At 34.6% G+C, this 15,588-nt stretch overlaps 1 protein-coding gene across 14 annotated transcripts in view; it reads right to left on the reverse strand.

Moving 5' to 3' along the window:
- The window catches only part of LOC117014598 (membrane cofactor protein), a 67,838-nt gene that overhangs the window by 17,994 nt on the left and 34,256 nt on the right, over positions 1-15,588 (reverse strand). For 5 of the 14 annotated variants that reach the window (XM_033092662.1, XM_033092668.1, XM_033092674.1 and 2 more), the window contains exons 6-10: positions 10,457-10,639; positions 10,022-10,066; positions 9,870-9,914; positions 9,718-9,762; positions 9,566-9,610 (exon numbers count right to left, since the gene is read on the reverse strand). In XM_033092662.1, the coding sequence (XP_032948553.1) occupies positions 9,566-9,610; positions 9,718-9,762; positions 9,870-9,914; positions 10,022-10,066; positions 10,457-10,639 (363 nt within the window). The remainder of the gene's footprint in view (positions 1-9,565; positions 9,611-9,717; positions 9,763-9,869; positions 9,915-10,021; positions 10,067-10,456; positions 10,640-15,588) is intronic. The other 9 variants (XM_033092664.1, XM_033092671.1, XM_033092670.1 and 6 more) reach the window with 6 other exon arrangements.

Genomic DNA, 15,588 nt, shown 5'->3' on the forward strand with positions numbered 1-15,588 from the left:
CACTTGACAAAATCCAGCAGCCATTTATGATAAAAACCCTTAAGAACGTGGTAATAGAGGGACCGTATCTCAACATAATAAAGGCCATATATGATAAATCCACAGCTAACATCAAAATAGGGAAAAGCTAAAACCATTCCCCTTAAGATCAGGAACAAGGCAAAGTTGCCCACTTTCTCCACTTCTATTCAACATAGTGCTGGAAGTTCTAGCCACAGCAATCGGACAAGAAAAAGAAATAAAAGGCATCTAATTGGTAAGAAGGAAGTAAAATTGTTATTATATGCAGATGACATGATACTATATATAGAGAACCCTAAAGACTCCACCAAGAAACTATTAGGGCTGATAAATGAATGTGGGGACAGAGGCCCAGAGAGCAGTTTCCAGGCTCTCGGCCTCATGTGGAAAGGTGCTGGCTCGGGTAGTAGATGGCCGTCAGCTGTGGCTAGTTGGCCGTCAGCTGTAACCATTGAGCCATTGGTCACTAATATAACTGCTGCGGCTACGGAGGAGAGTCGAGGAGAGTCGGTCGGTTGGCAGCAAAGCGGACAGCAGGTCGCACGTTGTGTTAACCCAGCCTCTAGTGAGACCATAGTGATATGACTTCCCTACCTATGGCTCCGTGGGTGTTCCTTTTTGGCCTAGCCATATCCTGTGTTCTTATGTGGGGAGCGGGAGCAGAGACCCCGCAGGCTGCCCTGCACGACAATGAATTTAGTAAAATAGCAGAATACAAAATTAATATTCATAAATAGGCTGCAGTTGTATATACCAATAATAAAATATCAGGAGAAATTAAGAAAACAATCTCATTTACAATTGCTTCAAAGACTATAAAATACCTGGGAATAAATTTAACCAAAGAAGTAAAAGATCTGTACTCAGAAAATTATAAGACACTGAAGAAAGAAATTAAAAAAGATACAAATAGATGGAAACACATACCATGCTCATGCATAGGAAGAATTAATATAGTTAAAATGTCCATACTGCCTAAGGCAATATACATATTCAACGCAATTCCTATCAAACTACCAAGAATGTTTTTCACAGAAATAGAACATATAATCCTAAAATTTATATGGGACCATAAAAGACCCCAGACAGCCTCGGCAATCTTGAGAAATAAGAACAAAGTGGGAGGTGTAACAATACCTGACATCAGATTATACTACAAGGCTACAGTAATCAAAACAGCATGGTACTGGCATAAAAACAGACACATAGATCAAAGGAACAGAATAGAGAGCCTAGAAATAAATCCATGCCTATATGGCCATTTAATCTACGACTTATTCTACATTTAATCTACGGCTAATGGAAGCAAGAATTTACGGTGGGGTAAAGACAGTCTATTCAATAAATGGTGCTGGGAAACCTGGACAGACACATGCAAAAAAATGAAGCTGGACCACCTCCTTACACCATATACAAAAATAAATTCAAAATGGCTTAAAGACTTAAGTGTAAGATCTGAAACCATAAAATTCCTAGAAGATAATATAGGAAGAAACTTCACAGACATTATCCGGAGTAAGATTTTTACTGATATATCCCCTCGGGCAAGGGAAGTAAGAGAAATAATAAACGTGGGATTACATCAAACTAAAAGGTTTTTTCACAGCAAAGGAAACCATCAATAAAACAAGAAGGGATCTTACTGAATGGGAAAAGATATTTGCCAATGATATATCCGATAAGAGGTTAATATCCCAAATTTACAAACAACTCACTCAACTCAACTCCAAAAAAAACAAACAACCCAATCAAAGAATGGGCAGAGGACATGAAGAGACATTTTTCTAAAAAGGACATACAGATCGCAAACAGACATATGAAAAAATGCTCAACCTCACTAACCATCAGAGAGATACAAATAAAAACCACAATGAGATACCATCTCACTCCAGTCAAAATGGCTATCATCAATAAATCAACAAACAGGAAGTGCTGGAGAGGATGTGGAGAAAAGGGAACCCTTGTGCACTGTTGGTGGGATTACAGATTGGTGCAGCCACTATGGAAAACAGTATGGAGGTATCTCAAAAATCTGAAAATGGAACTACCTTATGACCCAGCAATTCCACTCCTAGGTATCTATCCGGAGAAATCCAAAACTCTAATTAGAAAAAATTTATGCACCCCTATGTTTATTGCAGCACTATATACAATAGCCAAGACAGAAACAACCGAAATGCCCATCGGTAGACGACTAGATTAAGAAACTGTGGTACATTTATACAATGGAGTATTATGCAGCCATAAAGAAGAAAGAAATCTTACCATTTGCAACAACATGGATGGATCTAGAGAACATTATGTTAAGTGAAATAAGTCAGACAGAACGACAAATACCATATGATCTCACTTATGTGTGGAATCTAAAGAAAAGGATAAATAAATGAACCAATCAGAAACAGTCTCAGAGACATAGAGGAAAAACTGAGGGTTTCTAGATGGGGGGGTTGGGGATAAAGGGGAAGGTGAGGCGATTAGAAAGCACAATCAGTAACCACAAGATGGCCACACGAAAGTCAATTTGGGGAATGTAATCAATAATGTTGTAAAAATTTTGTAGGGTATCCGATGGACACTTGTCTTATTAGGGAGACCACCTCAGGGATGATGTAGATGCCTGATCACTGCACTGTACACTTGAAGCTGAACAATAATGAATGTCAACTACAATTATATATATACATATATATATATATATGTGTATATATATGTATATATATTTTTTTTTACAAGAAGCAGAGTACAGCATTAGGAATAGAGACGGTGGAAATGTAATGGCTGTGTGCGATGTCAGAGGGATAGTGGATGGGGGAGGAGGGTTGTCACTGTGTGAGGGATATAAATGATAAATGTTTAACTATTGCATTGTTTTGTACACCTGAAACTAATAAAAAAAGTTAAAATAAATAAGTGAATAAAATTAAAAAAATAAATAAAAATGAAAATAAAAAAACAAATAAAATAAAATGTTGTAGACCGGCTTACTTTGGGTATTAATATTTATATACTATTGCAGGAAGGTACTCCTTATACCTGAATATACTTGAATTTCTGATTATGTTAACTATATATCTTAATCAGAAATCAGATTATGTTAACTATAATTATGTTAATCAGTTAACAGATTATGTTAACTATACTCATAATCAGAAATCTTGAATTTCTGATTATGTTAGTTATATATCTTAAAGTACATGTTATTTACAGCATATTATTAGGCTACATATCAAATTGTCTTGTGTGTGGGTAATGTATATTAAATGCTTGAATGAGTGAATAGATGAATGAATCAATAAGTTGTCATTATACATGCTTTTAAGCTAATGCTAAGTATTAAAGGAGTCCAACTCACACACACACAAAAACCCAAATCAAAAATGGACAAAGGACTTGAATAGACATTTCTCCAAACAAGATATACAAAACACTAATAAGCAAATGTAAATATGATCTCTAGTCATTAGGAAATGCTAGCAAAAACCACAATGAGATATTACTTCATATACATTAGGATGGCTAGTGTCAAAAAACAGAAAACAAAGAGGCGGAGAAGTTGGAACCTTTGTGCATCGCCGGTGGGAATGTAAAATGGTACAGGCACTGCGGAAAACTGTATGGCTGTTCCTCAAGAAAATAAGCACAGAATTACCACATAGCCCAGCAATTCTACTCCTAGGGATGTACACTCCCAATATTGTAAACAGGGACTCAAAGAGTTACCCAAATGCCAATACTCAGAGAAGTATATTCAAAATAGCCAAAAGTTGGAAACAACCCAGTGTCCACCAGCAGGTCAATGGATAACCAAATGTGATATATACAAACAATGGGATATTATTCAGCTACAAAAAGAATAAAGTTCTGATTCTTGCTACAAGATGGTTGAATCTCAAAAACATTATGCTAAGTGAAATAAGCCAGGACATATTCTACTAAGTGAAATAAGGCAGAAATAATTCCACTTCTATGAGATACCTAGAATAGTCAAATTCATAGACAGAAAACTGAATAGCATTTACCAGGGCTAGGGTAAGATTATTATTATGGCAAGTTATTATTTAAGGGGTATCATATTTTACTTTGATATGAAAAAGTCTTGGAGATACATAGTGATGATGGTACAACAATGTGAATGTACTTAATACCACTGAGAGATACATGTAAAGTGGTTAAAATGATAGAAAAATAAAAGTTGATCTACAAAAGTTAGCATAAATTGTGGTCTGAACATTTCTGAAAAGGAAGTGTTCTAAAATATATAAAAACATATCCATAGCATTAGAGTGAAAACTAAAATGGTATGGTGCTGGCATAGGAATGGTCAGAGTTCAAGGGAACGAAAGATGACTAGAACACCTATGAATTTAACATATGATAAAAACTGGCACCACAGAACAGTTGGAGAGAAGACAACTTATGCAACACATGGGATTGAGTGGAGTGGAAAGTAACACTATCTCATTCAATATATCGTAATGTATACACAAGTTTCAGATGTAACAATGATTTAAATGCAAAGAATGAAATCAAAACACGTGGCTGAAATGCTTATATTAACATAATTTCATCATGGGGAAGACTTACAGCTTTTATAATAAAGACACAACACTCATAACCATTAGAGAAAAACTGATACATCCAACTACCTATTAATGTAAAACTTTTGCACATATAAATGACCACTGATGGGAGAATGACTAAATAAATATCACATATATATTAACGTCATCATTAAAAGGATGGGAATACATCTAAATACAAGTCGACCTAAGACAGTAAGTGTAAAATGTGAGAGTTTTAGAAAACTATGAACAGCATGATCCCATTTCTGGTTAAGAAAAAAGGAAAAACATGCTAAAATATGTATATCTACGCAGGTAAGGATACTAATGTACAGAAACATAAAAAAGATACCTAAACTATTAATTGATTAATTCAGGCAATGCACAGAGAAAGAGGAGACTAATTTTTTAGTCTGTATACTTTTCCGATGTTTGACATTTTACAAATTTATATTCATATACTACTTATGTAATTAAAATACAAAAAGGATTCCATATTTGACAGTATATTTTTTTTTAATTAAATTTTTTGGGGCAACAATAGTCAACAAAACTACATAAGTTTCAAGTGTACGATTCTATAATACATCATCTATATATTACATTGTGTATTCACCACCCAGAGTCAGTTCTTCTTCCATCACCATATATTTGACCCCTTTACCCTTTTCTACCATCCTCCCTTACCTTCTGGTAACTACTGAACTATTGTCTGTGTCTATGAGTTTTGTTTGTTTTGTTCCTTTGTTGCTTTCAGTTTTTATATCCCACATATCAGTGATGTCATATGGTTCTCAACTTTTTCTCTCTGACTTATTTCACTTAACATAATGTCAATATTCATCTTATGGCAGAGTAGTAGTATAACATTGTGTATAGTATATACCGTATCTTCTTTATCCAACTAAAGGACACTTTGGTTGTTTCCATGTCTTGGCCACTGTTAATAAAACTGCAGTGAACATCAGAGTACATAACATCTTTACGGATAAATGTTTTCTGATTTTTGGGGTAGATACCCAGGCGAGAGATTGCTGGATCATATGGTAACTGTATTTGCAATTTTTGGGGGAACTCCATACTGTTTTCCATAGTGGCTGCACCAATCTACATCCCCACCAAGAGTGTATGAGGGTTCCTTTCTCTCCACAGCCTCTCCAAAAACATAAGTATGAAATTTTAAAAGAAAACTGACTAGTAAAAATAAGGCAAAGAAAAAAATCCCTAAAAAAAATGTTCATTTCATGTTAAAATGAAGCTTTAACTTATGAGTTCTGACAAATAAATAAGAAAATATTTTAGAAACCTAATAGAAAAATGAGCAAAAAACTTGCATAAATAAATGTAGGCCAAAAAAAGTTCAATTTGATTGATAACTAAAGAATGTGAATTAATACATGGCATCAATTTTCACCCATCACCTTATGATGTTCTTAATATAAGTAGGAAAACAGTTACTGAATGTGGATCATTTGAAACTGGAAGTGTAATTGGGATAGTAGGCTTGACACCAGCTTTATCAATACAAAATTAGGCATTTATTTTCATTTTTTATTTTTAGAAAAGATTATTTGTCAAAATGAAAAATACACATATTTTCCAAACTTTGCAATTCTACTTCTGGGAATTTAACCTAAATATATATCTACACAAGTATACATGGATGTTTTCATAAGAATGTTCACTATAGCTTTGTATTTTATAATAGAAATCCTAGAAGTTAATAATAAATAATAAAAATAATGTGTTAAAAATAAACGTTGCTTAGCTGATAATCTCAAGATCCATCCATGGTGTCACAAATAAATCAGACAGAAAAAGTCGAGAAGCATATGATTTCACTCACATGTGGGGTATAAAACTGAAAGCAACAAACAAAAAAAACAAACCAACCCATGAACCTCATAGACATCGACAACAGTTTAGTGGTTACCAGAGGGTAAGGGAGGAGGAAGGTGGTAAAAGAGAGAAAAGGGGGTCAAATATATGGTGACTCTGGGTGGTGAACACACAATGCAATACGTAGATAATGTATTATAGAACTGTACACTTGAAACCTACATAATTTTACTAACAATTGTCACCCCTAAATTTGATAAAAATAAAAATATGTATCTTTAAAAAAATTACCATCCAAATAGTATTATACTAAATACTTCTTATCCTTTTGTTTTCACTTAGTATTTCACAAACATTTTTTCATATTAGCACAATTATATCTACCTTATCACCATTATATGTTGCTACTGATCTTTTTTGTAGTCATTCTCTGATGACAAAAAATGATTGACAGTCCCATGGGGAATTTTGATTTTTGATATTTAAGATCCCCGCAGTTTATCTTCTTTATAAACTTTTCCTCACAATCAATTCTCTCATCTTTGAAATACTAAACTGCATCAGTGTTTAATAAATCCATTATGAATTCTTATGGTCAACTCTTTCAAAAGAGCATATCAACAAACACAGTATCCCACAGTGCATAAACCCACTAGGACCATGTAAGTAAACATGGATGTGTTGATGAGTATAAAGTTCACCTGTAATCTTAATATAACAGTCCACCAAAAAACCATCTCTTTCCCCCCAAACCTCACAGCACTCAGCTAAGTTACTCAAAGTGGTTACAAGTTACCAGGTATATAGGAATTATAAAAATGTGTTCTATTACCACATTTACATGCATAATTCCCCTCAATCCTTTAAAATATTGGGACAACCAGAAATATACCAACAAATTAGAAGCCAGTAATTGAGATTTACTTGAGTGCAACACTCTCACATGTAACAGGAAACTAAGCCCACAGAGAGGATGTTTCTGGAGCAAGCAGAGCCTAACCAGGACCCTGAGAGAGGTCGGCCCAGGCTAATGCTCTTCCCACTATGCCTGTCTCTGGTTTCTGCTTAAACCAAAGAGAAGTCAGGGATCGCAGTACTGAAATCAGGAAGACACTCCTCCCACCATATCAAAATAGTCTCTCAAGAGTTAAGCAGAGCGGTTGATCAGTTGTCCATGTAACAAGTCCTCCATTTCATTTTAATAAATAAGCACTTTCCCTGCCTTTCTGTTGACAAATAGAAATTCCCAGTAAAGAGAAAAAGAAAAATTGTATGAGGTGGGGAGAGGTGAGGTTGGCAGAAATACCAGTCTTGTTCTGGAAAACAGCAGTAATTTCCCAGTTCAGATTGGACTACATAAAAAGAACTAAACTTATTGCAGTCTGGGAAATGAAACACAATCCTGGACCAGGAAGATATGTTTCAACAGATCACTTTTAAAATGAATTAAAATAGCAAAATTGAATATATTCTTGTATATGGCATAAGGAGGTCCAGCTTAATTGTTTTGCATGTGTCTGTCCAGATTTCCCAGCACCATTTATTGAATAGACTATTGTTACCCCATATAAATTCTTGCTTCCATTGTCGTAATTTAATGACCACATAGGTATGGATTTATTTCTGGGCTCTCTATTCTGTTCCATTGATCTATGTGTCTGTTTTTATGCCAGTACCATGCTGTTTTGATTACCATAGTCTTGTAGTATGATTTGATGTCAGGTATCGTGATACCTCTTACTTTATTCTTATTTCTCAAGATTGCCGTGCTATTCAGGGTCTTTTACGATTCCATATACATTTTAGGATTATATGTTCTATTTTTGTGAAAAATGTCCTTGGTAGTTTGATAGGAATTATGTTGAATCTATACATTGCCTTAGGCATTATGGACATTTTAACTATATTAATTATTCCTGTCCATGAGCATAGTATGTGTTTCCATTTATTTCTATCTTCTTTAGTTTCTCTATTCAGTGTCTTATAATTTTCTGAGTACAGGTTTTTGACTTCTTTGGTTAAATTTATTCCTAACTATTTTATAGTTTTTGAAGCAATTGTAAATGGGACTGTTTTCTTAATTTCTCCTTCTGATAGTTTATTATTAGTGTATACAAATGCAACTGATTTCTGAATATTAATTTTGTATTCTGCTACTTTACTAAATTCATTTATCAGTTCTAATAGCTTTTTGGTGGTGTCTTTGGGGTTCTCTTTATATAGTACCATGTCATCGGCATATAATGACAATTTTACTTCCTCCTTACCAATTTGGATGCCTTTTATATCTTTTTCTTGTCTGATTGCTGTGGCTAGAACTTCCAGAACTATGTTGAATAAATGTAAAGAAAGTGGGCAACCTTCCCTTGTTCCAGATTGTAAGGGGAATGGTTTTAGATTTTCCCCATTGAGTATGTAGATGCCTGACCACTGCAGTGTATACCTGAAGCTAAAGCTGAATAATAATGAATGTCAACTATAATTTAATATATATAGTCACAGGGTGTGGAGTACAGCATAGGGAACAGAGTCAATGGAATTGTATAACAGCTACATACGACGTCAGAGGGGTAGTAGATTGGGGGAGGGGGGTATCACTTTGTGAGGGTTATAAATATCTAGCTATTACATTGTTTTGTACATCTAAAACTAATAAAAAAAGCAAAATTGGTGATACAAAAAAATGCATATTAGAAAACAAATGCCACAGACCCACCTTCCTCTTCTCTAATATTAATTGACGTGATGCTGTAAGTCATATGAGCTTCCTTTAAGAGCCTCCTATATGCCAGGCACTGAGCTAAGTACTTTAAGTGCAACAAACTTAAGCTTTAATATCATCCATTGAGGACCGCATTGAATCATTGTACATATAAATACATTTACAGTTATTATATAACTAACAAGTTAACATAGCTGTTTATATCTGAGGACCATGGCAAATGATTTTAGAATCACTAAGTATAACAACTAAAATGGCTGTAAATATGTTCTTCCTCCTTCCATTACTAAAAGTGATGAATCAGTATAAGTCACCAGACATTTAAAGGATTTTGAAAACATATCCAAGGATTTGAAGGATTTCAAAATAATCACCAGGAGTTTAAAGAAGTTTGAAAAATATAAACAGAAAGTTACTAAACCTGAGACAGTGGAAATTGGAGGTTTTGTACTGGGAGGAGTCGACACTGGAAAACAAAATAACAGATTGGATCAAATACTTGGGAGTTATCACTGGCATTTTCACTAAGGATTTAAAAGAATTTTGAAAAATATAAGCAAGATGTTATTAAACCTGAATGACTCGAAGTCGGAGGTTTAGTACTGGGAGGAGTCGACACTGGAAAACAAAATAACAGATTGGATCAAATACTTGGGAGTTATCACTGGCATTTTCACTAAGGATTTAAAAGAATTTTGAAAAATATAAGCAAGATGTTATTAAACCTGAATGACTCGAAGTCGGAGGTTTAGTACTGGGAGGAGTCGACACTGGAAAACAAAATAACAGATTGGATCAAATACTTGGGAGTTATCACTGGTATTTTCACTAAGGATTTAAAAGAATTTTGAAAAATATAAGCAAGGTGTTATTAAACCTGAATGACTAGAAGTCGGAGGTTTAGTACTGGGAGGAGTCGACACTGGAAAACAAAAATAACTTAGACTGGTTCAACCACTTAGGAATTATCACTTTCTTTTTATTTATATGAATTATGCGTTTCATGCTTGACCTATTTAGATGAAAATACCCATTCATCAGTTTTCTGAAAAATGTTTGCTACCTAAACATAAAAAGACCAAACAAGAAAAATTTATATACCTGTGTGATGTACATAATGTGCTAACCCTATAAAAATATACAAAATAACAAAAGCAAGATTCTTTGTGAATTTTACATCCGTCATGAAAAAGAATACAAAACATACTAAAACTGCTTCATTCCAGTTACTCTGTATCATTTCTATTTAAATCAAAGAAATAAAATAAAATTAAAAAAAAAACAAGCCTGAGGAAAAAGACACCCTTTGTACCTTTAATACATTCTGGCATCTTAGGCTCCCACATATTGTCAGCTCCACAGACGATTGTGTCGTTGCCTTGAAGGTAATAACCCGGGTTGCATTCAAATACAACCGTCGCTCTGTAGTAAAATTTTTTCCCAAATCCTGATACCAATTTTCCATTTCGGAGTGCTGGATACGGACATCTGACCACTGAAAAGTGGAGAAATTGCACAATTAATAGAAAGCTGTTTTAACATAGGACAGAAAAACTAGTGCAAAGCAGAAATTTCCAGTGGAAACAAAGAGACAAGGAATAGAAGGCAGCATGTTAATTTTTTTACAGACTTTATTTTGCATTTTAATTCCAGGTGTACAGATTTAACAATCTTTTTCTACCTAGAACAGACTGTCATTACAGTGTACTGGTATCACTGCCTGATATAAATTCTGGGAAAGTTCAAAAGCAACTTTCGATATTCTTTTTAGCTCTAGAGACTTTTTTCCCCCTTTCATGCTAATACTGATTACAGTGCCCTGCTTTGTAAGAAAGGCAGGAAACACTCCTGTTAGAAGGTAATACTTGAGCTCAAATTTAAAAGTTGGAAAGAAGCTAGCCATGCAAAGACAGGCAAAAACAAAGTCCTCAGGTAGCAACAACATACAAGAACTGGGATGTTCAAGAAATAGAAAGTCCAGTGGAGGTAGGGCAGGGTTTTCCAAACACTTTGGACTGCAATCCAGAGATCAAACAGCACATCTTACATTGTAAACCAGTATATAATCCCACAGGCCCGAGATAAAGTTAATACTTAGGCTTCATACCAGTGTACTCTGGTATTTCTCACTCTACTCTACTTCTTAGGAAGTAAAAGGCTGGTCAAGACCCTCTACATTGACTTCAAGATCCACTAACGACTTTGGCAGAATTTGGGGGGAAAAAAACAAGAAAACACTGGTCTGGGCAGTGAGTGCAAGAGAACATCTTATGAGATTAAATCTCAGCAACATATAAGGGCCCATAATGTAAAGCCTTTTAAACCAGAAGACTGCTCTCCTCCTTGCCCGTGGATGTGAATTTGAACTCCCATTAGGTATGTTTTTCCATCAGCCTGAAAAACTTCTTTACCAATTCTTCTAGGGCAAGCCAAGTAGTGACAATTCTCTCAGCTTTTATCTCAAAATGTTTTTATTTCACCTTCAGTGTTAAAAGATTTCTCCTTAAAAGGTGAAGGGATTAAGTACAATTTGGCAGTTATGAAACAGCCATGGGGATGTAAAATACAGCATTGAGAATATAGTCAATAATATTGTTAATAACTATGGGTGGTGTCAGGTGGGTACTAGACTTATGGGATGATCCGTTCATAAGTTATATAAATGTCTAACCAATATGTGATACACCTACAACTAATACAATATTGAATTTAATGTAATTGAAAAGTAAAAAATAAAAGATTTCTCCTTGACAAAGATTTCTAGGTTACGTGTTTTATTTTCCTTTCAGCACTTTAGTAGATATTCTGTCTTCTAGTCTCCATAGTTCCTTAAGAGAAGTCATCTGTCATTCTTAGAGGAAAGGGGCAATGCGATTTTTTCCCCTTCTCACTGGCTGCTTTTCCTTTCACCTTTTGTTTTCAGAAGTTATACCACAATATGTTTAGTGTAGTGGAGATTTCTTGGCAATTTTTAAAAATTTACTTATCTTGCTAATGTCATTGAATTTCTTGGACTTGTGGGTTGTTGTTTTGGATCAAATGTAGATAATTTTGGGCAAATATTTATTCAAATAATTGTTTATACTGTTGTTTTTCCTATCTTTCTGAAACTCCATTAACATGTATGTTTGACTGCTTGCTAGTCTTCTCCAGGTTGGTAAGTCTCTCTCAGTCTCTTTTTTTTAAAAGATTTCTTTCAAATCATGTTGGATACTACTGTCCTCACTTTAGGTTCACTGATCTATTCTCTGTTGTGCTAAACTGCTGTAAATCACACTAATGATTAAGTTAGATTTGCTGGACATAATTTACATATGAGTTCTGACAATTAAGTTCACAAACTCATCCTAGAAAAAGTGCTACATACTTCATTGCTGAATATCACTAGAGTCACCTTCGAAGTACTCCCCTTGGGAAGCTATGCACCAATGCCAGCGCCTAGTCCACCCTTCAAAGGAATTTTGGAACTCTCTGGAATGGCCATCATTGCTTTCATAATGTTACCCTTGATGTCTTGAGTGTCATCAAAATGTCTTCGTTTCAATATATTCTTTATCTTCAGGTAAAGAAAGAAGTCTTTGGGGGCCAGATTAGGTGAGTAGGAGGGTGTTCCAATACACTTACTTTTTTACTGGCTAAAAACTCCCTCACAGACAGTGCCACATGAGCTGGTGCACTGGTGTGATGCAAGAGCTCCTTCGGGACCATGTTTGCACACACTTTTCTCTTGCCAAGATTTTCAGTTAAAATTTTCCTGTTTCTCTATCGATGTTTACTTGGTCTGCTATGCTTCTCACAGTCAGCGAACAATTTTGACTCACAATTCGACAAATTTTTCCAATGATTTCGTCAGTTCTGCTCGTTACTGACCGCCCTGACTTCTCTTCATCAGTATCGCGTTCTCTCCCCTTAGAAAAATGTTTCATCGATTTGTACACTGCCGTTTTCTTCATGGCACTGTCCACATAAACTTGGACTAACATGTCCCTGATTCCACTTTCACTCTGCCAAGTTTAACAAGAAATGTAATGTTTGCTCGTTGCTCTTATTCAAGCTCAGACATTCTGGAGACAGCACACAAAATGTGCAACAACAATAAAGAACACCACTCAGCAAGACACCGCCACATATCAACATGAATACAGCTGTGAGACACTGATACACCAAGGTTATGAAACCTTACAGAGCTGTTTGTACAGTACTGCCCAGGTAAGCGCACGGTGGCAAGTTTGTGAACTGAGTTATCAGACCTCTTTGGGTTATTGAGTCACTTTTCATACAACTTTTTTGGCTCATTTTTAAAAAATGGGGTGTTTTCTTATTATTTGTTTTGACAGTTCTTTAAATATCTTTACATATCATAGGTAGGGATGTGCTTTGCAAATGTTTTCTCCCAGTTTATGACTCATTTTTCATTCTTATAACTGTCGCACAAGAACTCACCCTTTTAAGAGTACAGCTTTATGAGTTTTGATAAATGCAAATACTAATCATGTAATTACCACCACAATAAAGACACATAAAAGTTCCATTACCTGTAATATTTCCTCTTGCCACTTTGTAATCAACCTTCCCCACCACCCCCAACCACCCAATCATTTGATCTGTTTTCATCTCTATATTGTTGTTTTTCCAGAATGTCATAATGGGATCACGGCCTCTGCATACAGCTTATTTCACTTAGCATAATCCACTTGAGATTCATTCCTATTGTTGCATGGATTAGAAGCTCACTCCTTTTTACTGCAGAGTATTATTCCATTGTATGGATGTACCATGGTTGTACACTCGTTCACCACTAAAGGACATGTGGACGTTTCCAATGTGGGTGATTATGAATAGTCTGCTATGAATATTCTCATATATGGTTCTATGTGAACACAGTTTCATTTTACTTGGGTTGCAGTTCTATTGTATGTTTAATTTTTTAAGAAATCACTAAACTGTGTTCTTAAATGGATATACCACTTTGCATTCTTAACAGTAATTTATGAGAGTTCCCATTGCTCCATATCTTTGACAGTAATGGTATTAAGGGTTTCATTTTTAGTTTTAGCCATTCTAACATGTGTTTAATTATATAATTATATTGTATGATTTAATAATTGTGGTTTTAAATTACATTTCTGTGACAACTAGTGCTATTGAGTAACTTTTCATGTACTTTTTGACAACCATATAACATCTTTGGGTTATTGAGTAAATTTTCACACAACTTTTTTGCTCATTTTTTAAAAATGGGATGTTTTCTTATTATTTGTTTTGAGGGTTCTTTATATATCTTTACATATCATAGATATGTGCTTTGCCAATACTTTCTCCCAGTCTGAGTCATTTTTTTTTTATTCTTGTAACTGTTTCTTGGGAGAATTTTTGAGTTTCTAAGAAGTCCCAGTTATTCGTTTTTTGTTTCTTTAAATGAGCATTCTTTTAGGGTTGTATTTAAGAAACCTTTGTCTAGATCACAAATATCTTCTATATTTTCTTTTTTCTTTTTAAATTAAAGTTTATTGGGGTGACAATTTGTTAGTAAAGTTACATAGATTTCAGGTGTACAATTCTGTAATACTTCATCTATATATCACATTGTGTGTTCACCATCCAGAGTCAGTTCTTCCATCACCATATATTTGATCCCCTTTACCCTCATTTACCACCCCATCCCCTCTTAACCTCTGATAACCACTAACGTACTGTCTGTGTCTGAGTTTTTGTTTCTTCATTTGTTTGACTTGTTCCTTTCTTGTTTTCAGTTTTATATACCACATATCAGTGAAATCATATGGTTCTCTACTTATTTCTACTTATAGTCTGACTTATATCGCTTAGCATTATAATCTCAAGATTCATCCATGTTGTCGCAAATGGTACTATTTCATCTTATGGTAGAATAGTATTCCATTGTGTATATATACCACTACTTTTTTATCCAATCATCTATCTATCGAAGGACACTTTGGTTGTTTCCATGTCTTGGCTACTGTAAATAAAGCTGCAATGAACAACTGGAGCACATATGTCCTTATGAATAAATGTTTTCAGATTTTTTGGGTAGAAACCCAGGAGAGGAAAATGTTGTTCTCTGACCGGGAGGCAAACCCATATATTTTCTAATAAAAGTTTTATATTGTTATGTTTTATCTTTAAGTATATAATGCTTTGAGTAAATGTACATGATGTTAACATGGATTGAGGTCCTTTTCTTTTTTCTTTTTGAATACAGATAACAAATAGTGCCTGTTCTTTACCAATTTTCCACTGAATTGTTTGTACATCTGCAATGAAATCAACTGGAAACATTTGAAAGGGTCTGTTCTGGACTCTATTCTGTTCTATTGTTCTCTAAGGTCATCCTTTCACCAATACCATAATGTCTGCATCACATGCTTATAATAAATCTTGACACCATGTAGAATGAGTCCTCTAATTTTTTCAAAATTTTTA

This window comes from Rhinolophus ferrumequinum, chromosome 22 (assembly GCF_004115265.2).
Source record: "Rhinolophus ferrumequinum isolate MPI-CBG mRhiFer1 chromosome 22, mRhiFer1_v1.p, whole genome shotgun sequence".
Lineage (NCBI taxonomy): Eukaryota > Metazoa > Chordata > Mammalia > Chiroptera > Rhinolophidae > Rhinolophus > Rhinolophus ferrumequinum.